A 25,144-nucleotide genomic window follows, 5' to 3' on the forward strand; every position below is an offset into this window, starting at 1 on the left:
ATAATTATGTCTATCACATGTGTTGTTTTATATGTGATCAATTGTTTAATTTTGTAAATTTTACATGTCTACATGATTTGCATTTTAAATAATGAGAACAGGCAACACAATCCTTACACTGAAAATGTCCATGGGCATCAGAGAGGGCCCAGGAGTGGGGATGTGAGTAGCTACACGCACCAATTTATCCAGTAGATTTGGAGGCCTGGAGTGAACAAAGACAGGTGGATCAGAAAACAGGCCGAGAAATTTGGCCGAGATACAGCTAAGTTATTTGAAAATCTGGAATCTGAGGGTGCAAAAAAAAAAAAAAAAAAAAAAAATGCACTCCTTGCATGTAAGATAATGTTATTTAAACATAATTCATTTCAATTTTACATTTTTATGACAAAAATAAGTATTGGCTTTGCATTAAACTCACAAACCCCCGTTTGGGAAACCTTGAAATAATGTAATGCTTAATTCACTTTACGTTAATAACAACAAATGGAATATATATTATTTGTATTTTTGTATATTGATAAGTTAGGTTAAAAATAATCGAAAAATAAACTATAATCTGATTATATTGCCTTAAATGTGTAATGTAATAAAACACGTTACTAACTATTGTACACTTTTTTCATATAATTTGGACTGCATAACGGACTACAATTTGGAAGTAATCTACCCAGCTCTGTTGATAGGCTATTACACATTTTGTCAAATAAAAATAAGTCTAATAATACTGACCATTTGTTTCACGCTCACGATCAATTATATCAGATAGTCAAATTCTTCCTACAACTTCTAGTCCAAACAAGTTTAATAAAACATTATTTTTATTTATCATTAAAAAGGCATTTAAAAAAAAAACATCAATTTAGCAAATATTTGCATTTAAAAGTACACTACATCATGGTGGTCTGTCCTTCTATGCCATTTACACGCTCACGGGCTGTTAGTGGCAATAATCGGTAGACGGTGCTGTTTCCCGTGGTTTTTATTGCGTGGTTTTGTCGTGAGGATTTGCTGCACATTCATCCATGATGGCGGAGGACAGCGAGTCTGCGGCCAGCCAGCAGAGCCTGGAGCTGGACGACCAGGACACCTGCGGCATCGATGGAGACAACGAGGAGGAAAACGAGCACATGCAGGGGTGAGCACGCGCGGAAGAGCTGCTGTTTGCGCGAGGATTAGCCGCGGCGTTCTGTCGCCGATTAACTGCTCCAGAGATGTAAACAAACGGTTAGCTTAGCAACCAGGTAACCAGGAGGAGAATTGGTGCATTTAAACGAGTCGGCTAATATAATAGTTCGTTAATTGCATCATGGATGTGTACGTTAGTGGTGTATATATAAACATTTTAAAATAGCCTAGATAAGTGCTGATATTTACTTTATACAGTGTTTGAATCAAAGTAGTTAGCTGTAGCTAGCTCGATATTAATGTTTAAGGATTTATTTGAGCTCAGCAAATTTATTTACTTGAGCTCTACTATATTTCTAAACACATTTGTTAGTCTGTTTGGTTTTTAAGTTTTATTTGTTCTTCATATTTACAGTGAGTGGAAAGTATCCGCGTGGTTTCATTAGTGTCTGAACAATACAAACAGGCTTGATCCTCTTTATGAGCTGACTGAGCAGCATTGCAGTCGAGTATCTTTGTGAGCTCGAGGACTAAGGATGATGATTGTCTGTTGTTGTCAGGCAGACTTACATCCCTCAGGAAAGCCTTCTGTAGTTTGACCTGCTTTCATGAAGAGACTGACACTTGTTTTTATGAGTTTTCCTCTGGCAGTCCCCCTCCAGGCTATTGTTATAACAGGAACCCACTGACACTTTCACCCGTTATGTCTTTGAATCCCATAAATGGCTCATACACGTCAGTAAGTTCTATCTGGCATTTGAAAGGTGTTGTGGTTTTGTTAAGGAGTCCTGGGGGTGATCTTGGTGCAAAGAAGAAAAAGAAGAAACAGAAGAGAAAGAAGGAGAAACCAAGCTCAGGTGGAACCAAGTCTGACTCTGCCTCTGATTCTCAGGAGATAAAGGTTTCTGCTTTGTATAGTGTTATCAAAATGTTTTGTTAAAAAAAAAAAAGGCTGATTTCCCTCTATTCCTGTCCCAGAACCCTGCCATTCCAATGCAGAAACTGCAGGACATTCAGAGAGCTATGGAGCTCCTGTCCACCTGTCAAGGTCCAGCCAAAAACATAGATGAGGCCACAAAGCACAAGTACCAGTTCTGGGACACTCAACCCGTGCCCAAACTCAGTAAGTCATACGTCACCTCTGCGCGTGTTCGATTGCAAATGTAAGTAATTTGGAAAATCCTTGGCAAATCAGTAAGAATCCTTACTGACCCTTAAACAGTGTTGTATTCAACAAGAAAATCAAGTTATGGTTTATTCAAAAAATACAATCTCAGCATCATGAATGAAAGCACAAGCATAAGGTGTCTAGTTACACTAGCGTTCAAAAGTTAGGGGTTCATAGGATTTTTTCATGTTATCAGACAAGTCTCTTATGCTCACCAAAGCAGCATTTATTTGATTACAAATACAGTTAGTATGTTGTGAAATGTCTTTATAGTTTAAAATAACTGTTTCTGAATATTTGTAGAATGTAATTATCTCTGTGATGCTAAAGCAGAATTTCCAGCAGCCATTGCTCCAGTCTTCTGTGTCACATAATCCTTAAGAAATAATTCTAATTAGCTGATTTGGTGCTTATGAAATAGTTGTGCTGCTTAATATTTTTGTGGACACTGGTCAATTCTTTCAGCATTCTGTGAAGGATAGAAAGTCCAACAGCATTTTGAAATAGTAATGTTTAATAATATTATAAATGTCTTTATTGTCACTTTTTAATTCATCCTTTTAATAAAGATATTAATATCTTTAAAAAAATATTGACCCCAAACTTCCAGCAGCTTAAATCAATATTTCACATCATGTATTTATTTAAGTAGTTGTGTAATTAGCTTGATAATGTACAGTCAGATAGACCAGACCGGCAGGTACAAATCCCCTATGCTGTGCATCAGGACCCTTTTCGTCCTGATAGGATATATTTTGTAATAATAACCAGCTGATTGTTTATTGTCATTTACATCAGAGTTTCCCAAATTGGGGTTCATGAATCCCTTGTATAATTATATAAATTTAGAGTAAAAAAAGATAATCTAAAATCTTCAAGAACATATTTTAGTTCAAAAGGAGAACCCTGCTTTACAATGACATGTACTTTCTAGATAAACAGCACTGAAAGATTTAAATGATGTTCTAGTAACAAGATTCGGGAGGAGCGCGTCAGATACTTAGCCTAATCAACACAGGTGGACCACAATCAAGTAATCAATACCATAGTATAAATATCGCTGGCTCACCTCTATCCATTGACGGTTTATCAGCATCCCTCCTCCACCCCATCTTCTCTCTTTGAGTTCACTTTATAAATAGACGGGGAAGGGGGGGTACTCTAGATTCGGGCCATTCCTGAGCTCCGAGCCCTTCCCCGGACAGCACGCCAAATACGCATACCATACCTCAGCTAATTTTATGGAAGCGTGAACTCGTGAAATAGCTTCCTCTGTTTCTTTGCAGATGAGGTGGTGACAACTCATGGGCCAATTGAGCCGGATAAAGAAAATATCAGACAAGAGCCATATTCCCTTCCACAGGGCTTTATGTGGGACACACTGGACCTTAGCAATGCTGAAGTGGTATGTGCATGAATGAAAACAATAATTTGTATTTTCTTTTCATTTAAAAAATAAAATAGCCCTGTGTATACAAAATCATAGTATTTCTCTTTTTTCCCCCATGTAGCTGAAGGAGTTATACACTTTGCTGAATGAAAATTATGTTGAGGATGATGACAACATGTTTAGATTTGACTATTCTCCTAACTTTCTGAAATGGTAATTGATTGTTTGATGTTTTGCATCATATTCTACCTTCAATGTTGTGCATTGCACTGCATGCAAGGTGAGATGTGTGACAGTTTCGTTTTGCTGTCTTTCACTGTTAGGGCGTTACGTCCCCCGGGTTGGCTGTCCCAGTGGCACTGTGGTGTCAGGGTCTCGTCCAATAAGAAGCTGGTTGGATTCATCAGTGCCATTCCTGCTGACATCCACATCTATGACACGTGAGCATCAGGCCACATCACATCAGTGCCTGAACCAGAAGCTTGAAACTCTTGGTCAGGTTTTACCAATTGCATTTGTAAATTGTAGTTCTTACTACAGCACTAATTCTCTTTGCATCCAAAGGTTGAAGACGATGGTGGAAATAAACTTCCTGTGTGTGCATAAAAAATTGCGCTCAAAGCGTGTCGCCCCTGTACTAATCCGAGAGATCACGCGGCGGGTCAATTTAGAGGGAATTTTCCAGGCTGTATACACTGCTGGTGTAGTCCTGCCCAAACCCGTGTCTACATGCAGGTACCAAATCTTAACTGGATTGCTACATCAGTTTGTTAATTTCTCTAATTTATGTTATTAGATGCTAATTTGAAGCATTTCGGTGAGATTGAACCTATTATCTGTATCTTAACAGATACTGGCATCGCTCACTAAACCCCAGGAAGCTTGTGGAGGTTAAGTTCTCCCATCTCAGCCGAAATATGACACTACAACGGACAATGAAGCTGTACAGATTACCTGATGTAAGCTGTTTTGTCATTTCAAAATAAATGTTTATGAGAAACAGTACTCTTAATGGAATAGTGCATCCAGAAATCACCATTATATTGTTCCAAACCTATAAGCTGTTTTTGTATGGGTAATTATTATTACTATTTTTCTTAATTCTGATTTTGTTCTGTATTTTTCCTTAGAGCACTCGTTCTCCTGGTTTGAGGCTGATGAGAGATGGGGATGTGAAGCAGGTGACAGCATTGCTGCAGAAACACCTGAGCCGGTTTCATCTGCGGCCTGTCATGGGGGAAGAGGAGGTGAAGCACTGGTTCCTACCACAGGAGAACATCATTGACACTTATGTAGTCGAGGTACATGTGGCAACATGCATCCACAAATGTGCTGATCATATTTAATCATCTTCATATTCTTACTTGCTTAATGTGCTTTCTTGAAAGGGCTCTGGTGGGATTCTAACGGACTTCATCAGTTTCTACACCTTGCCATCCACAGTGATGCATCATCCACTGCACAAAAGCCTGAAGGCTGCTTATTCCTTTTACAATGTTCACACAGAGACACCACTCATAGATCTGATGAATGATGCTCTCATCCTAGCCAAACAGGTACAAACACATCAGCAAAAGAGCTTGTTAACTTTAATGAAAATTAGGCTTAGTTTTACTCACCCCAGAGGCATACTAGGTGTATATGACTAGTCTGACTAGTCTATTCGTCTTCTTTCAGACGAATCCAGTCAGAGTTATATTAAAAATTGTCTTTGATTGTTCAAGCCGTTTCATGGCACTCCAAAAGAAGTTCAATAAAAAGCACCCATCCATAAAAAAAAAAAGTGTCTCACATGGCCACGGGGGGTGAACACAGGCCTCCTGTGGCGAATTGATGCGTTTTTGTAAGAAAAATATCCATATTCAAAATATATTAATCACTTTAATCTAGCTTGTGCTTACTGTTGTAAACGAAGCAGTTCCGGTGTAATGACGTATGAGTTCTGCTTTGTGCATGCACTGCTCAGAAGTGACGCATGCAGAAATGCAACGGAGAGATCAAAACGAAACAATGGTCACTAATTAGAAGTACAAAACGAGGATTTGTAAAGAAGAATGTTGGAGGATGTCGATACAAGCCAAGAGAAAACTGGTTTTCCTTTGCTGAAGTAAGGAAACTTTGCTAAACAAACGTTGGTTTTCACGAGACTCATGGCGCATGCACAAAACTGACCTCATACATCTTGCTCCCGGAGCTGCTTCTGTGTACATTTGTTGGCGCAAGCTATTTTAAAGGAATTGTTACATTTTGAATATGGATATTTTTCTTACAAAAATGCATCAATTCACTTTGTTCACCCCCCGGATCCATGTAAGAGACTTTTTTTTTTTTTTTTTTTTTTTATGGATTGGTGCTTTTTATTTAACTTCTTTTGGACCAATGCATGCAACACCCACTGAGCGCCATGAAAAAGCTTGAACAATCAAAGACAATTTTTAAAATAACTCAGACTGGATTCATCTGATAGAAGAAAGTCATACACCTAGGATACCTCTGAGGTGAGTAAAAGACAGCCGAATTAAAATTTTGAGGTGAACTAACCCTTGAAGATGATTACTTATTATTTGTTGACTAATTGCTAATTATTTTTTGTTCATATATTGTATATCTTATATGTCTTCATATATTGTACATGTGTATTGTATAAATGCCTTCATATGTTGTGATTCATATTCCCTCTTTTTTTTTTTTTTCTTTTTTTTGGGGGGGATGTTTCTCGACATCAGAAAGGTTTTGATGTTTTTAATGCGCTGGATCTAATGGACAATAAGAATTTCTTGGAAAAGCTCAAGTTTGGGATTGGTGATGGTAACCTGCAGTATTACATGTACAACTGGAAATGCCCTCCCATGGACCCAGAGAAAGTATGATAAAAAAAAAAAAAAGTCTTTATATCCCAGCTTTGATGTTTAACCACTTCTTAATATATATATATATATATATATATATATATATATATATATATACATTAGTGCTGTCAAATGATTAATCGCGATTAATTGGTTCCAAAATAAATGTTTTTTTTTTTTATATGTATGTGGACTGTGTATATTTATTATGTATATATAAATACATACATGTATATATTTTTTTATATATTAGATGTATTTATTTATAATTAAATTGTTAATATAAATATAGACACAAATACATTTATATATACATAATATTAACAAAACACACACATATGCCAACAAAAAACATTTATTTTGGATGCAATTAATTGTTTGACAGCACTAATAAGTAATATATATATACATATATATATATATATATATATATATATATATATATATATATATATACATATATATATATATATATATATGTATATATATATATATATAGGTTGTCACAATTGTGTACTTTATTAAATAATTTTGATTTATTATTAATGTTTTTAAGGCAGCAATAGGCTTTTAAATTTAAATGCTTGATAAAGAAAAATTTGCATGTAAAGTCTTTTAAAACACTTCAGTGGCTTGGGTGACCTTACAAACTACCTTGTAGATAAGTTTTTATTATTATTATTATTATTCATTTCAGTTTCGCAGTGCTCCAGCATTAAAATAACATAGGATAACACAGCTTGAAAAGTTTCACATTATTTCTATGCAGTATATACATTTTTAATTTAGTAGTTAAATATTTCATAAATATAAAGTAAGCTAAATAAATGTTAAATGCATGATGATAATCAGTCATTACCATTTAAAATATTGAAGTGTGTTTTAATTCACTTCTCCATTCTCCTCAGGTTGGCCTTGTATTACAGTAACTGGCTGCTTCGTGTTGGATGCAGACTGATCGAGAGGTCCATCTCAAATTCTCTGACCTGGACGTAGTCAATATAAAGAGGAATAACTGACATCCATTCAAAGTGAATGAGTTATGTTGTGCAGCTCTCTTAGGTCTTGTTCCAGTTATTGAGGGGTTTCCCCTCCTTTCTCTTTGTCTTTGACTCTCTCTCTGAGAATGTGAGAAACATTTATCAAGGTCAAACACATCCATAAGCTGTATACACATACATAAATGCACACACACACACACACACACACACACAGTTTGTTTATTTTCCTTAACATGCAGTCTGTATCCTCTCACAGAACAAGTTTAATCCCATTGTTTTTGTTCGTTTGTTTTGTATTATGAAGGAGTGTTGATACATTTGTGTGAATTAGCAAGCTGTACATTTAATGCAAGATATTTATTACGTGTTGTGAGGTTTACAACGGAACAGGAACCAGGGGGTCAAAATCCAAAGTTTTTTCTATGGAGCTGCCTTTAAAGTCATATTCCGTTTGGAGTTCCTGCTGTCTGTGCGAGGGGAGGGAAGAGGGAGTGTAAATGGTTAACCGTGTGTAAGAATGTATTGCATTTTGAAGCACAACATCAACTTTATAAAAGGGCCAGATTGCTCTGAGGTGCATTTTTAAGAATAATATGTTTATTTAGGTTTTGTTTGTCCAGAAGAAACAGTTATTTTTGAATGTGAATTCATTTTTGTTTCGTGAAGACGTGATTGTCACACCTTAAGTAGCTTCTATGTCCTACCAATTTCTGTTCTTTACCATTTAGTGTTTTTAAAATAATATTTTAGTAAAGCAATTCTGATATTTAGAATTGTGTTTAAGTTACATGTTCCATTTTATTCTTGATTTTCTCTGTCAGTATTCTTTGCAGTCAAACCATAACCTCGTTCAAATGGTGCATTTACGATCAGACCCTGGTACTATTGCTATACTTAAGCACAAGGAGAGTTCAACAATCAAGTGTGCATTGTCATTTTGATATAAGCATTTCTCCCAATGCTTTTGGTGATGCGGTCAGGAAAGCTCTCTTGCTGTTCAGTTGCAATCACTGGTGAGGCGTAATGAAATGTGAGCAACGTTGTTATTATACAGCAGAAGCTGATTTTGTTAATACAGCTTATCTTGTCATGGTTTGCTTTAATGTATCTGAATCTACAATATGATTTTAAATAAGCGCTCATCCAGACATGCTTAAAAAGAAAGGTACTCCTCTAAAAGTTCCACATTTCAACCGGTGGATTCTTTCAATACCATCCATGGCCCTTTTGCGAATGTCAGTTTGCGTATGTTTTTTCTAAAGGCTTGCTGTATGAAATTAGCATGAAACTTTTTCCCAATCTGTATGGTTTAAGAACTTATGGGTTACTGTGAGAACACCCGAAGTACTTGCCTTATTTCAGAGAGGTTGTTTTTTAAATGTTAAATTGTGTAGTTTTAAATGATCAGCTTTCTCTTTCTGAAGACAGTATTTTTATTGAACTCCATTGCAGGTTGGAACTGATGGGAACAAGTACCAGCACCATGTCAAACATGACAGAGTCCACCCAAATATCTAATTGTCCAAAATATACATCAAGGTATACCAGCATGGATATTTGACTGAATAAAAGCATCCAAAATATAAAACCGAATTCATCTAGGTCTTTCTCCTCTCCATAACCATTACATACACCTAAAAAAATATAAATATACTTAAATCGATATCTGTCCAAACACACTGTATTAACCTGCAATCATGCAGCACAGGTTAAACAGCTGATAAGCACTTTTGAGTTCCTTTCTTTTTCGGTTTTCTGATTTTCGTAGGATTAGGGATGATTTTCTTCACTTTTAGAGGCTGGAGGATTAAAGTAGAAGGGTCACAGACTTCATCCGACATTTCTTCTAATTTCCTCTTCTGCCCCTTTCCTGTGTCGCTCTGCTTTTCCTCGGCTTCCTCTAGGGAATCCGTCGGGATCCAAGCCACGTTGAGCGGCGGAACCACGAGCGTGATCGCGCGGACCACGTCCTCGAACACCTCGGTGCCGCGCCTGAATCCCAGCGCCAGGACGCACTTGAGACCCAGCAGCCCCGCGACAGTGTCGCTCAGACTGGGCACCTGGCAGGCGGGCACAGACCTTGTCTTACTCAGCGGGATTAAATGGCATGTCATGTGTGTTGGCTTTGCCGAATTACACACGAGCACCAAACTCAGTTCATTCCGCTCCAGGCCTTTGGTGACCTCGTTGATGCCGATGGCCAGCTGTTTCCTCACAGCCGGGTTGCTCCAGCACGACTCGGTGGGCTTTGAGGGATTCTGTACGCTCTCTGCAGGTTCAAGAGCTGGGTTTTGTTCCTCTGTGGGTGTTGATGCCTTTTTTCTTGACCTTCTTCTGCTTCCACGCTCGCGAAACCTAATGACCCGTTGTTTCTGAAGCCCAACGGCGGAGAGTTTGTCTTTAAGTGTGTTCAGAATGAAATGCTTGTGTTCTCTTTCCAGTGGACTCCAGTGAATGCTGTATGGGCTATTCAGTGAAGTTTTCACTGGTATGTGCTTCTTTTTTTCTTTCTTCGTTGCTCCTTTAGCTGGGGTAGCCATTCTTTCTGGAAACCAGCTTTTAAGCAAAAATCGGCATTAATAATCATAAAAAGCTCAATGAAGCATGCAACATTACATTGTATAATTATCAGCGGTTATACAAACCTATTAAAACTGCCTGAAATCACCCGTTATACAGGGTTTAATTTTCAAAGCGTGTGCACGTTTCTCTGTGCGCAGACATGTTGTATTTAAGCTCTTCTTCTGTGGTCAGACAACAAATCGGTTAAGGTTTGTAAAATCCACGCTGCCATCCAGCGGCTGACTGTGCTTTTACGAGACTTGCGTCTCTGCAGAGCAAAAGTGGGCGTTTATCACCATGTGGGAGTTTTCAAACTGCTGGGTGTTTCTATATTATATTATATTAATTCTTTATTTCAGACCCATGGGTCCATATAAATAACTTACAACATCCATAGACAAAAACAACATACATAATTTAAAAAACATACAAGCTTTCTCTCCAATGCTTCCAGAAACAGGAAAAATACCTTGTTTCACTCAACACAATATTATTTAAGTCTCTTATGATACTATTTTTAGAATCATTCATCCGACATATGAAACTGTACATATACTTCCATAAGACAGCATTCAACATGGGTATATTATTAGCCACAAACATTTGACTTGCACTTGACCACCTTGGGACCTTAAGTAAAATTCTAAGAGCATCATTATATGCTACCTGTAACTGTCTCATCTTTGCTTTAGAATATTTACACCACAGGTGGGCTGTATAGAAAGAAGTACAGTATGCTCTGAATAGAGTTATTTTCACATCGTCTGAACACATAGAAAACTTACGAGCCAGGATATTGGCTTGCCCATACAATTTACAGCACTGGCGCTGCACATCATCATCATCGTTTAGATCATCTTTAATGATGTGGCCTAGGTACTTTACTTTAGTTACTACATTTAAAACTTTATCATCTAGATATAAAGAAGGAAAGTTAATCTTTTTGTCCTCTTGGGTTTTAACAATCATGATTACACTCTTTTTAATATTAAATTTTATGTCATGCTGCTTACCATAATTTGAGCAAATTCGAAGCAATTGTTGTAGGCCTACACTATACGGAGACAAAATGACAACATCATCCGCATACATCAAATGATTAAAAATACTATCACCTATCAGACATCCAGTCTTACAGTCATTTAGCTCCACAGAAAGACCATCCATGTAGAGATTAAAAAGAAGGGGTGACAATAGCCCACCCTGCCGAACCCCATTTGTCATATAGAACGGTTCCGAAACGGAATTACCCCATTGTACTTTTAAGGTTTGATGTATATACCAAAAGAGTAAAATTCTTATAATATAAGGGGGAACTCCTCTTTCTTGTAATTTAAAAAAAAGCTTAGAATGATTTATTAGATCAAACGCCTTGGAAGCGTCTAAAAAACACATAAAAACAGTGGAATTATGAGTATTATACTTACTAACTACTTCTTTTAATGAATATATGCATAGATCAGTGCCAAGCTTACTTTTAAAACCAAATTGGTTATCCGTAGTTATTAAATATTCTTTAATCCTATCCATGAGAATTTGCTCAAATATTTTAGAAAGCACACTTGCCAATGCAATTGGCCTGTAGTTTTCTGTCGCAGTTATTTTACCAGTTTTATCCTTAATAACAGGCAATAGTAATACTGTTGTCATGGAATCAGGTAACACAGCATGAGATAAAAAACCTGAAAAACACAAAGCAAGTAATACAGTAACCCTTGCGTGTTTCAAATGTTCAGCAGTTATTCGATCAGGACCGCATGTTTTATTCACAGCGAGTTTATCAATTGCAAACTTAACCTCATCAGGTGTAATAATCATATCTTCTTCATTCGACACATGACCAACTTCAAATTCTTTCCTCGCAACACAATTAAAAAGAGCTTCATAATGTTTTCTCCACAGGTTAACAATATTCTCGGCTCCAACAGCCCCATCAATACAAGTCTAAATCATGCAATCTAAATGATCCCTCTTACCCAACACCCAGAGCCGTTAAATATTTAGATCATTTATATATTATTATTAATGATATAAATAGAACTATTAGTTATTAGTTAATCTGATTAAATAAAAACAATTAAAAGTTCATTGGATTTAAAAAGTTTTTGGAATTTACCCTCCTAAACAAACTGTATCGAAGTGTGATTTTATTTTGCTGCATTATCGTTTTTTGTTTTTCCTAATATTAATGAGCACTTTGTTTTATTATTCTAAAATTCAATGTTTGGTCTACTAGAAAAATATCTAAATACACAAATACAATATATATATATATATATATGAGCTACCAACACATTTTGTTTAAAAAAATCTTTATATGTTTATATTAGTTTTATAACCAGAAAATAGAGAAGAAAATCCCGTTGTTTACATGTTTAGTTTAAATAAATAAATGTCAATTAATCATTTTCCCATTTATATGATTTTTGGGTAAACTCTGGAACTCGTATTACGTAAGGCTGCATGTGAAAGGCACAATGCTGGAATGAATTGTTTCACCATAGTAATAGAATGAGCCGAGGTTCACTGGGTTTCTCCCTCGGGACGTTCCATCAGCCAATCAGCGCTCAGCTCCACAGGTGCGCACTGGAGATCATCGTAAACTCTATTCATTAGTGCAGCTACGCTACGTTCTAGCTGACGCGTCCAGCCGCGCACTACTCTCCTAAGAAAATGACTTTGAAGGTATTTATCTGCACTGTTTTATTTTAATTCCACGTTCCTTCCTTTTGATGAGATGTAATGCATGAATAACAAAACATTTGAGTCCACAGCTGGATATAGAGGTAGGATTTTAAAGATTACAAGCCTTATTGTAATACTGCAAAAGCTGATTTTATTCTCGTCGTGCTCAGACGCAAATTACGCATCCATTATAGACATCAGGATCGTTTTCGTGCTATTTTTATCTGCCGCTTTTGGATGTGCGCTCGTGGGAGTATTTCGGCTCGTTGTCCTTTATTCTTGTAGTTGATAAATCAGACTTGAAAAAGCCTGTCTTTCAAATGCAAACCCATATCGTGTAGGTTTATATGGGTACAAAGAGCTTTCATGTTGGCACGCAAAACAATAGGCTGCGTTCAGTCTGAGAATAATGCATGATGCTTATAGTGATTAAAAATGTGCTTAGTGGGGCAAAATGGGTCAGAATAGAGCATGTGACACCCAATATAAGCAGATACACATTAGAGCTTAATAATATTGTTAAAGGATCACAGAAAACAAAAATAAAATAAATCATGATCTCTGTGGCTGTAGGCTGAATTTGAGCAATATGCAGAGAACGTAAAGAAAGTGAAGAGCAGACCTACAGACCAAGAGCTGCTGGATTTGTATGGCCTCTACAAGCAAGCCATCGTTGGGGATATTAATACTGGTAAGTGTTGTAGACCATTATAAATATTTGTATTAAACCATACATCTGAGCTTGAGGCTTCGATCTAATAGTTTAAATCTGTTCTGTTTTGTGCAGACAAACCTGGAATAACGGATTTGAAAGGGAAAGCCAAATGGGAGGCATGGAATTCAAGGAAAGGTAAGGAAAATACTTTTATCCTGCTTTTTTTTCTCCTCAATACTTTCATTATTTTCATGCAATTAAAGTGAATGCACAGTACTTGCTTTTGTTTTATGTCAAGTGTATTCAGATATGTACTCAGTTATTGTTATGAGCCCCTTTCTTCAAATGTTTCTGATGATGGCTTGATTCATACAGTCCTCACTCTTTTCTCCAACAGGGATGTCAAATGAAGACGCCATGAATACCTACATTTCCCTGGCCAAGGAAGCCATTGAAAAGTATGGAATGTGATTGGGGAAAACATTGACTTAGTTTTAAGGAGATATTAAAGTTTCACTATGAAAAAGATGTCAGATTAAAACATGTATCTAGTTTTTTTTTATTTATTTTTTTTATAACCTTTTTTTCCTTATGTGATATAGACTAACAGATTTAAAGATAAGTCACTTGATTTCATAGAGATACCACTCAACTCAAGTCAGGTGAGACCTAAAAATGTAAGAATATAATCTTGTAATTAAATAAAGCTGTCAAATATGGTAAAGCTCTTCTCTTTACTTTATATATCTTAACACAATATTAAATCCTGCAGGGAGTTTGTTTTTGTATTGCTTCATTAGTATTAGCTAGAGTCCTCAGGCTTGAGGACCAGTCATTGTGCCCCTTAGACACAGAGACTCGTTGTCCTCTCAGTGTGCCCACTGAAGCGTAGTCATCACAACAGCTCTTTGGATCAGATACAGAATGCAGACTGTGGAAATCTTGCCAAGGGCAGGCCTTGTAGGTGTTGCCAAATCGGGGAGAAATCAGCACTCGGGAACAGATGCCAGAGAACTCTTGAGTGAATCAAACCGGTGCAATTGCAACAAACCAGTAATTTATTCTGTTATTTAAATTAACAGTTTTATTTAATTAATTAATAGAATGAGTGTCTTATTTAATTTCTAATTATTTATTCAATAATTTGCTGTTGTTCTTTTATAGTTTATTTTTCTTTCTCTCTCCCTTTATTTTTATTTATTTATTTATTTGAAAACTTTATAAAAAAAAAAAAAATTCCAGGAATAAATCCTTTATAATATATATATATTATCCTTTAAAAAAATCCTTATATATATATATATATATATATATATATATATATATATATATATATATATATATATATATATATATATATATATATATATATATATATATATATATATATATATATATATATATATATATATATATATATATATATATATATATATATATATATATATATATATATATATATATATAGCCTAGTCAATGATGTGACCGTCATTATTCTTGTCTGGATCATTTAAGGTATTCAAAAGTTCATTAAAGAAAGTAAATTAAAAAATGGTTTAAATACATTTTATGATAAACATATTTTAAATTTCTGTATTAAAGATTATTTTGATATGGTTTTACAAAATACTATTTAAAAAAAATTAACCACACATTCAGACATTCATGGAAATGGATGTTTTATGTCAAATTGAGTTTTCTTAAGGAAACTTTAATGACATTCGTGACTGATGATATTTGAATGAATGAATCAATATGTAAGTTTAGAAACGTTTTGGAACATAATGATTTTGTTGTAACCTCACACATTATTAAAGACTATAACAGCTTTTATAGTCTTAAAAATATAAGCTTATAAGCTTTTTGTATTAAAAATAGACGAAATGTCTGGAAATATTTATTTAGTCTCCAAATGAACAGAACATTTAATTTCAATCATTCATTCACTGCTCGCCGATGTTCAGGCAGAACCTGTATTTTGAAATCGGCTCGGGCTGGCAGCCATGTTTGATTGTTATTGTTTTTAACTTCACGCTCGGTAATTAGGGCAAAGGTAACGGGAGCGATTCTCGATCTGGCGTTGACTGTTCGAGGTTCTTCAGTAAGGTTTCAAGACCCCGTTTCAACCGTGCAGTTCATAGCAGTTTCTGTAGTGCTACAGTTGTTTGTCTCACTGAGGTGAGTTACTTTCTGTTTAAATTATGTGTGTTCATCACTGTTTTTATACAGTCTATGGTTCATCATGACCTGCGTATGTTTTTGTAGTGTTTTGATTTTTTGATTATGTATGCATTGATGAAATGGTTTCAGTAATTTATTTATGCATTACTTAAATCCAGAGTGAATCCTGTACTTAAAGTCACTGCGTCAAAGCCACGTCTCTAGGCTCGGGAGAGTAAACACAAACAGGCTGTGCAGAAGTGTTTGCAATCTGATACATTACGATTGGAGTCGTTGTGAGTATTCGTCTGATTTGATTCTCAGTTAAATCAGTCCAGTTATAATGGATAACCAGGTGTTCGAGTCCACTGCGGAGCGGACATTTCAGTATCAGAGCAGCCTCCCAGCTCTACCTGTGCCTGATCTACACGACTCACTCAACAAATACCTGCACGCAGGTGAGAGAGGGTCAACACAGGCTTTCCTGCTCGAACCTGCTTTTATGTGTTACAGTACATGGGATAGGAGTGTTCTTAACCCCTTTCATTTAACTGGGAACATTTGGAAGTTAAAATTGCTTTTAAGTTTGAGGGGTCTAAAAGAAAAGGAGAGAGAGAGAGTTGTTGACTATAAATTAAAGTGCTGACTGCACTGATTTCATGTTAACATTTGAAATAGTAAATACAGGCACTACCAGGGCTGTTTCAGTTTGTCCTATTAAAAACACTTGCCTATAATGTTCTCTATTGTAGATCAGTGATTAAACATCATTTGTGTTCATTGAAATTAGGCAAACACACACACACACACGTTCTAAATAATTACTTTTAAAGTACTAAATTTGAAAAAACTAAAATGAAAACAATTTAATAATAATAATAAAAATAAAGCTATATAGAAGTAGTATAAAACAAAATAAAATGATGAAACAATAAAAAAAAATATTTTTAACTAAAATGAGACTGAAAACACCAAATTATAAACTGATTTAAAATGTAAAAAAAAAACTATAGTAAATCATACTAAAATGACACTGGTCTGTGTCATACAGTAAATATATATATATATATATATATATATATATAATTTATTGTTTACTTTTACGGAACTTTAAATATTACATGTAAAAATTATGGATGTTTATATTCTAAAATACCACAATTTGTACATATAATATTTATAGGGGATATTATTAACGGATTATTGGTCAAATATGTGAAAAACATTGTTGGTCAGATTTATGACCAACACAAAGCCCCATTTTAAACTTAAAACATTTAACTGAATGATTCACTGATAGATTGTTGCGTTACAGGATTAATACATTCATTGAAATGTTAACATTAAAAATAAAATAAATTGTACCTTTATGTTTTGCAACTTCTATTGGGTATTATTAAGGTAGTATTACTAAATAATATATATTTAGAAAAGACATATTCAGCTTGCAAGGAAAAATGTGGAATTAAATTTGATTTGTTGTTAATATTATTATTATAATTTTTTCTCCAGTAAAACCTTTTGCATCTGAGGAGGAGTTTCGAGCCACAGCCGTCATTTTGAAACACTTTGAGGAGGGCATTGGACAACAGCTACATCAAAAGCTTCTGAAGAGAGCCAAGAGCAGGCGCAACTGGGTAGTAGAACACTCTTCCCTCTTTGAGCCAGGCTAATGAATCACTTAACTCATAAATGTTTTCATGTGTAGTTTATAAACATTATTTCTCGCTTGTTCGTCTTCAGCTTGAGGACTGGTGGCTGGACACAGCGTATCTAGAGGTGCGTTTCCCCTCTCAGCTCAATGTGAATTTTGGAGGACCTACAGCCTACGTGGAGCACTGCTGGCCTGTACGTGATGGCACACAGCTGGAGAGGACCAGCTTGAATTTGTGGTTCACCCTCCAGTACTGGGAACTTATCCGCACGTAAGTGATCGCTTCTGTGAACAAAGAAACAGCCAGTGTAGTAAAAGTCTTTCAAAAGTGGGAATGGCTTGTTGTTATCTGCATCAGTAATGTATTAACATGGCTGTTTGTTTGTATTTGCTGATATTCATCAGGGAGAGGCTGGCCGTTCATAAGGCAGGAGCGATGCCCTTTGACATGGATCAGTTCCGCATGCTCTTCTGCACCTGCAAAGTGCCTGGCGTCAATAAAGACACCATCCTCAACTTCTTCAAAACAGGTTAGGCATATGCGTTCTTGTTTGCATGCATAAATGCATCCATATGTTCCTTTACGCTGCACGTGTGGTCTCTGTGTGTTGTAGAGAGCGAGGGACCCTGCCCTTCTCACATGATTGTGATGTGTCGTGGGAGGGTCTTCACATTTGATGCTCTCTGTGATGGCCGTATCCTCACTCCCCCAGAGCTGTTGAGGTATAGTGCCAAGCGTCCTAGTTTTCAATGATTCACTGGGTTGGTTTTATTGATCCAGTGTAGTCTATATTTCTTTATTTTGTGTGATTATGCACATTGATTTTCCTTGGCTGAGTATTGACTGTGTACTGCCTACTAGTATTCCAAACATTGCATGATAAATACTTCATATAGTAGTATGCTAAATTATTGTCATCATGTTACATATTAAATTCTTCAACATACTGGAAATGAAAATGTTTCAAGTAAATTAGCTTTTTTCTCCAAATGTTTTCCAAATTCTACACTGACAATGAGAAATGTTTTTTGAGCACCAAATCAGAGTATTAGAATGATTTCTGGAGAGACTGGAGTCATTTGCATCCACAGAAATAAATGTAACACTTAAAGTGCACTATTCAAACTTAAATTGTTATAATTCATTGACGCTTTGGAAAACAGACCTAAGGTTGGATTTGTATTATATTTTATATAAAATAAATATTTTTGAAAATATTTTTTAATCCAAATTTGCTATAAAATGAAAGCCTTATGTCTGAATAAGTTATGTTCCAAATTTGAAGTTGATAAAAAAAAAATGATGTTCCTGAGAGATTTTATTTAGGGCTTTATACCACAAACAGCCACCGGGTGCCATCAAAACTCCATTGATTTTTTTTTTGTGAATTATTTCTGTCACAAATGTCTAAATATCTGTCAATATTATTTCTATCTACAACCAAATATGGAATCTTGAGACTCAGACCTCTCGGATGATATGTATTTTGTCAAAATTATTAAAAGTTTTGATTCTAAAATATTAGAATTAGAACCTTAATACATTTAGTAATATGACACCTGACTCCACCCTCTAAGGGGAAGGAGACTGCCAAAAGATATTAAAGTACCATTTCCATGTTAACGCAGTGTCCGATTTCAAAATGGTTTTGAATTTTGAGGTTTTACGTTTTCAAATGATATTTAAGTTATGAGTTTAACTAAGATATATGAGACAGAGAAAAAATAAAAGACGGTAGCACTTAAAAGGTTAAACAGATATTATAATATATATATATTTTTTTTTTAAGATAAAACATATTTTTACAAGGTTACAGTTTTAGTCAACTTTCGATTAAATAAATGCAGCCAAATAAATGAGCATGAGAGACTTCTTTCAAAAACATTAACATGTCTTACTGACCAAACCTTTTGGATGGTAGTGTACTATATGTAATGTGCACAGTATGCATAGTATATACTGTAGCAAAGCAGCATGTGTTCCACACTTAGGCCTTGTGTTCTTTAGGCAGCTGACTTACATTAAAGAATGTTGTGATGGAGAGCCGGAGGGGGATGGAGTGAGCGCTCTCACCACTGAGGAAAGGACGCGCTGGGCAAAGGTAAGAGCCACACAACCAATCACAGTGGAGTATGCAAATGTACTCCACCTGACATTCCAAAAGGACCTTTGCTGACAGTTTATAAATCTATTTAATAGTGTATTGAATGGTTCTGATGATGAGATTCTCCTCAGGCTCGGGAATATCTGATCTCCATTGATCCTGTGAATAAGACCATACTAGAGACCATTCAGAGCTCTTTATTTGTGCTCGGCCTGGACGATGCCAAGCCTTATTCCAACCCTGAAAACTACACACAGGTTGAGCACAATACATACACACTTGCATGAGGACAGTCATGATTGTCACTCACATACTGTATTTGTATGATATTACAGGGTCTTTTCCCGGAAATTTGACAAAGATTTCTCTCTCTCTTTTGATAGTTGACCCACCTGGCATTAACTGGTGACCCCACGATCCGCTGGGGTGATAAATCTTACAATCTGATCTGCTTCTCTAATGGGACCTTCGCTTCTAACTGTGATGTAAATACAAACATTGATTATTGCAGCATTTTTAGAATTTGTGTATATTTTTACATACACTTCTGTTCAAAAGTTTGGGATCAGTATGATAAAAAAAGGAATAGATTTATTCAGAAAGGATGCAGTAAATTGATCAAAAGTGACTTTTACATGGCATTTTTTACATTACATTGCATTTGCATATTTTATGTCAAATAAATGCTGTTCTTTTGAACTTTAAATACATCAAAGAATCATGAAAAGATTAATGCATTCCACAACAATATTAAGCAACTGTTTTCAGCACTGATAATAATAGAATTTTGGTTGCACTTTATTTTACAGTATGTGTACTTACATGTACTTATACTGTACTTACAGTGTATTTATCTAAGAAAGTTCTGGTAATACAAGGTAAATACATGGGGTAGGGTTAGGTTTAGGGGTAGGTTCAGGGTTAGTACCTAGTTATTACATAGTTATTGTAATTACTATAATAAGTACATAGTATGTACATGGGGAACAGGACTGTAAAATAAAGTGCTACCAGAATTTTGATAATTAATAGATTTTTTAAGTACAGACTACTTAACTGGTACTTTTTTTAAAATTCAGATTTAACATTTTAATAATATTTCACGATTCGAATTATATCAGGCATTAAGTCAAATAAGGTGTAATTATGTGTCAATTTATTCCACATATGACGTTATTTTGATGAATACAATATTCTAGTCTGAATATTACCAGTAGTTATTGCAGTCAATGTCGATGTCATTCATGATATAATTACATAACTGAATAATAATCACATTTTAATGTCATGGTTTGTTTTAAAGCATGCGCCATATGATGCCATGGTTTTGGTATCTAATGGATATTACGTAGATCAGAAATTGAGGGCCTGTGGTGGTGTGTGGAAGGTAAGACTGCATTAATGTATGTTTGTGTATGTCAGTTTATATGCGTGAATGTGCATGTTTAAATTATTATGTGACTCCCAGGGTTCAGAGGTTGTGCGTGAGATGCCTGTCCCGGAGGAGCTGATATTCACTGTGGATGAACGGGTGAGGAGAGACATAGCCCTGGCTAAAGAACAATACACCAAAAGTGTAAGTAACACACACACACACACACACCGAGGGTTGTATAATTACTGAGTCTTTGTTATACATTCCCATAATGCTTTATTACAAACAGACGTGATTTTTAGTTTTAATCTCAAAGCATCTGTATCTACAGTCTCAGGACCTGCAGATTGTCAGCTATGCCTTCACCTCATTTGGAAAAGCAGCCATTAAGAAGAGGAAGCTTCACCCTGACACTTTTATACAGCTGGCTCTGCAGTTAGCATACTACAGGCTCCACGGAAAGTAAGTGTGTCAGGTAGATTCCTGACTGCAAAATCAAAACACTTCAGCCCTTGCTAAGTCTGGCATCCTTCCCTCTGTCATTCTCAGGTCTGGTAGTTGTTATGAGACCGCCACCACACGGCGTTTCTTTCATGGCCGGACAGAGACCATGAGGCCCTGCACTGAGGAGGCCCAGCACTGGTGCAGAACCATGTTGAACCCTACAGCCACGGTGAGTGCCTCATGTGTGATTAATAAGTTTGGCCCCAAATTAAAATGCTGTCATCATTTACTCACCCTACAAACCTGTATGACCCATACTTTGCCTTACAGTGAAAGTAGATGGGGACCAGAGCTGTCAGGTAGCTATAAGAATATCATAAAGTTACAGCTTGTGCTCTATATTACGGTGGCGTGAAGGTGTCTGCAGCATTGTGGCAAAGATTTTTAGCAAATAACAATTTAAATTTTGATCTGGTGCTCATACAAAGCTGTCATATGGTATAATTGAATATAGCTGACCATTTTTTTCTCCATTCCCTTTCTTTAATTGGAAAAGAGTAACTTGGACATTTTGCTAAAATATTTCCTTTTGTGTTTCATGGAGGAAACATCTTATGATTTTGGTAGGACAAGGTAGAATTGAAATTTTTGGGGATGAACTGTATATTTTGGTTTCCTCTGGTACATTTGCTAGTTATAATTAAAGTACATTTCAGAATTCTAGAGTTGGGGTTAAGTTAGGCCTAAGTTTCAAGAGCTAAATCTGGTCATTGGGAATCATATTTTTTTTTTTTTTTTTTTTTTTTTTTTACTGCCTAGAACTTAGAATTAGGATACCTCATATATACAGGTTCTCAGAGAGCATAGGGACACTGGTTCTTCAAAGAAAAAAAAACAATTGAGTAGATAAATAAAATAAGAATTATCTTAATTTTTAATTGTCTTAGTGCATTTTTTTATTTTGTTCTCATATTTTAAATAGCCTTAAGTCATTAGAAGTTTGCTTCCACTGTTCTCAACATTTGGTTTGCTTTGATGGCTTTTTTGTCTTTTTTTACACAGACTGAGGAGAAAAGACAAGCTTTAAATGCAGCCTTCAGCAAACATAACAAACTGATGGCAGAGGCACAGGATGGAAAAGGTCTGTGTTTGTCAATGTAAGAATATTTACACTGTGTAATAATTAATATGACGGGGACAAATACTTGAATGTTCTTTGCACAGGCTTTGACAGACACCTCCTGGGCTTATACCAGATTGCCAAGGAGGAGGGTCTTCCTGTGCCTGAACTCTACATGGATCCGCTCTATACTAAGAGGTCTGGCCCAACACTTTAATTCCCATGGTTCATTGCCAGTGTATTGATGGGTGTGTATTGCTGTAAAGGCGGTTTACTGTAACCCCTCTAGTGTGGCTCTGTATTTGCAGTGGAGGAGGGGGGAATTTTGTGCTTTCCACTAGTCTGGTGGGCTACACCACTGTACTTGGAGCAGTCGCACCCATGGTGCCACACGGATATGGGTTTTTCTACCGCATTCGTGATGACAGGTTGGTTCATATCAGTTTATGCCATAAAAAAAAGGATTAAATGTTTTTTTTTTTTAAATACTTTTCAAATATTATTTCATGTTATATGCTTTTTATATACTGTATTACAATATTTTAGAATTCTATTAAAAACTTTGGGGTTATTTTAGCAGTAGCAGTTAACCCTATAATGTTACAAAACATTTCCATTTCCATTAAATGCTGCTCTTTTGAACTTTCTATCCAAAAAATGTATTATGGTTTCCACAAAAATATTAAGCAACAAAAACAGTTTTCACCATTGATAATAAAAACCATTATTAATAATTGAGCACCAATAATAAATGATAATAAGTGAGCACTAAATCAGCATATGACCGCTGAAAATTCAGCTTTGCTATCACAGAAATAAATTACATTTTAAGTCTATTTAATTAGAAAACAGTTATTTGAAATGCTATTAATATTTAACATTACTGCATTTTTAATCAAATTAATTCAGCCATGGTGAGCATAAAATACTTCTTTTAAAAACATCAGTTATTCTAAATGTTTGACCAGTAGTGTATTATAATTGTTTCTGGCATGTTATTATAATTCATAGTTACATTGATCTAATTTAATTAAATTCTATATTTAATTTATTCTTTATTTTTTAGAATTGTTGCATCCTGCAGCGCTTGGAAGTCCAACCCAGAGACAGACGCTGAAACCCTGTTTCAGAACCTCTGCACCTCTTTACATGACATCATGCACGTCACTACCCAGTCCCAGCTGTGAAGCAGAGCATTCTGGGAAGTAACCTCACTGCTTTAGTTATGTGATAGGACAGGAGCAAAAAGGCTGGTGTCTCAGACCTGTAGACAGATCTACCATGCTGTGAATTTAAAACGGTTCATATGCTCTCCTGTTCGGTCATGTATACATTAGATAGAGTAGAATTGTGATGAAATGTGATATTTGTTTGAGAAATAACCAGCCATTAAGTTGTTGATTTTCAGAAAGAATCTGGATTTAGTACAGCAGGTGCTTTAAACTCTCATGTGCCTTCAGTTAGTCATCTCTGAATCACTTCATTCAGGAAATCCTCGTCTGAGGGGCTGCATGATTTTTAACCTACAGTTTTGCTACATTAGCAGTATTGCTTCCTGTTAACTGTAGACCTGTGAAACTCTATAATGTCACAGGATGCTCATGCATCATAAGTCCACTAGAGAGAGACATTAAACAATATGGTTTTAGATGAACATCAGTTATTCTCTTCTTGCACACATACACAATAGATATGCTGTTAATGCACAAATCAATGCAACAATGCAAGTATAATGCAGATACACAATTCCTCTATTTTCTTAATTTGAAAATGTTCTACTATCATGTGGCTTTTTCTTATTGCACTAGAATCTTTTTGAACCAATAGGATATAAATGAATGTTTTTATATTGTAGATGTACATGCTTATGTAAAATCAGTTTAGTGTTTAACAAGTGTAGGTTTAATTTACACTGCTTTCCTAGACATTGGGAAACACAGAATAAATGTTCCTGACATTTCAGTTGGTTCAGATATTACAGGCTGCTTCCTTCATCATAGGACCTTCAATCTTTTCCATTTGTTATTTTGAATGGCAAATTTTGAAGATTTGAATGTGAATTGCCCCAAAAATTTACCAAGAACACAAGTTTGCTTGTTGCCATTACTTATAAAAGATATTGCAAACATTGCAATATTTCATATGGTGTGAATAATTCATGTATTTGTGTAAGAATTTTATTTGTCCACTTTCCTTATCATTTATGGCCTCAAACATGCCTGATTGTTTTCGATCATCTCTGAAATATGTGCGTTGATTGTAAATATATATTAAAGTGATTACAGCTCTCAAATCTACATGCTTTGTCTTTATTTAGACTTAATTTCATAAGTGCCTCAGTGTCAAAGCACAGCTGTGAACTCTGTTTTACATTTGTGTAAATGTAGCAAATCTTTAAACCAGTGTCTTTGTGAAATATTTTCATTTTATGGCAAGATGAGTGAAATATTATATTGTAATCAGTATCTAGCTTGGCATATGGCTTCCTGACACTGTGACAGTAAACCAGCTGTGAATGTGATTTAGGTTTGCAAACATGACTGACTTCTAAATTTAAGTTATTTTCTAAATGCATGTTGTTGATCTTATTGTGAATGAATGACTCAATCATGTTTTTTTCTTTTGAGTTTTTTTTTTTTTTTTTTTTTTTTGCAGATCTAAGGGTTAAATGACAGGCCTTTCTCATGATTTGTGCTGAACTTTTCCAATTATTTTGTCCAAACCTTCTTGCAATCAACCGCAAGCTCACATTCAGATCTGCCTCACATCAACCCCTGAAGACTAGAATAATGCCTGTCCTACATTTCAGAGGAAATGCACCATTCATTGCGTCTTTAAAATTTAACTT

At 35.5% G+C, this 25,144-nt stretch overlaps 4 protein-coding genes across 5 annotated transcripts; 3 read left to right on the forward strand and 1 right to left on the reverse strand.

Moving 5' to 3' along the window:
- Nucleotides 1-1,004: 1,004 nt before the first annotated feature.
- On the forward strand, nt 1,005-9,124 carry nmt2 (N-myristoyltransferase 2). The gene is made up of 12 exons (XM_059567956.1): nt 1,005-1,138; nt 1,912-2,029; nt 2,107-2,251; nt 3,583-3,701; nt 3,808-3,899; nt 4,010-4,126; nt 4,251-4,421; nt 4,537-4,645; nt 4,817-4,987; nt 5,075-5,242; nt 6,413-6,550; nt 7,444-9,124. The coding sequence occupies exons 1-12, from the start codon at nt 1,026-1,028 to the stop codon at nt 7,462-7,464; spliced, it is 1,482 nt and encodes a 493-aa protein (XP_059423939.1). The 5' UTR covers nt 1,005-1,025; the 3' UTR covers nt 7,465-9,124.
- Nucleotides 8,946-10,327, reverse strand: rpp38 (ribonuclease P/MRP 38 subunit). Its single transcript, XM_059567957.1, has 2 exons — nt 10,182-10,327; nt 8,946-10,092 (listed from the first exon to the last, which is right to left on the reverse strand). The coding sequence occupies exon 2, from the start codon at nt 10,074-10,076 to the stop codon at nt 9,246-9,248; it is 831 nt and encodes a 276-aa protein (XP_059423940.1). The 5' UTR covers nt 10,077-10,092; nt 10,182-10,327; the 3' UTR covers nt 8,946-9,245.
- Nucleotides 9,886-14,162, forward strand: acbd7 (acyl-CoA binding domain containing 7). Of its 2 annotated transcripts, none has more exons than XM_059567958.1 (4): nt 9,886-10,024; nt 13,357-13,474; nt 13,571-13,633; nt 13,836-14,162. In XM_059567958.1, the coding sequence occupies exons 1-4, from the start codon at nt 9,998-10,000 to the stop codon at nt 13,907-13,909; spliced, it is 282 nt and encodes a 93-aa protein (XP_059423941.1). In that variant the 5' UTR covers nt 9,886-9,997; the 3' UTR covers nt 13,910-14,162. The 2 variants fall into 2 exon arrangements, with proteins under 2 accessions (XP_059423941.1, XP_059423942.1); XM_059567959.1 differs by lacking the exon at nt 9,886-10,024 and adding an exon at nt 12,628-12,783.
- A 1,189-nt stretch (nt 14,163-15,351) lies between these two features.
- crot (carnitine O-octanoyltransferase) lies at nt 15,352-24,593 on the forward strand. The gene is made up of 17 exons (XM_059567971.1): nt 15,352-15,616; nt 15,923-16,056; nt 17,111-17,235; nt 17,342-17,523; nt 17,658-17,782; nt 17,867-17,975; nt 19,261-19,354; nt 19,489-19,614; nt 19,741-19,842; nt 20,661-20,744; nt 20,826-20,933; nt 21,064-21,194; nt 21,282-21,405; nt 22,239-22,317; nt 22,401-22,494; nt 22,605-22,724; nt 23,363-24,593. Exons 2-17 carry the CDS (start codon nt 15,942-15,944, stop codon nt 23,481-23,483), a joined length of 1,839 nt encoding a protein of 612 aa, XP_059423954.1. The 5' UTR covers nt 15,352-15,616; nt 15,923-15,941; the 3' UTR covers nt 23,484-24,593.
- The last annotated feature ends 551 nt before the right edge of the window (nt 24,594-25,144 follow it).

This window comes from Carassius carassius, chromosome 15, assembly GCF_963082965.1.
Source record: "Carassius carassius chromosome 15, fCarCar2.1, whole genome shotgun sequence".
In the NCBI taxonomy this organism is placed as follows: domain Eukaryota; kingdom Metazoa; phylum Chordata; class Actinopteri; order Cypriniformes; family Cyprinidae; genus Carassius; species Carassius carassius.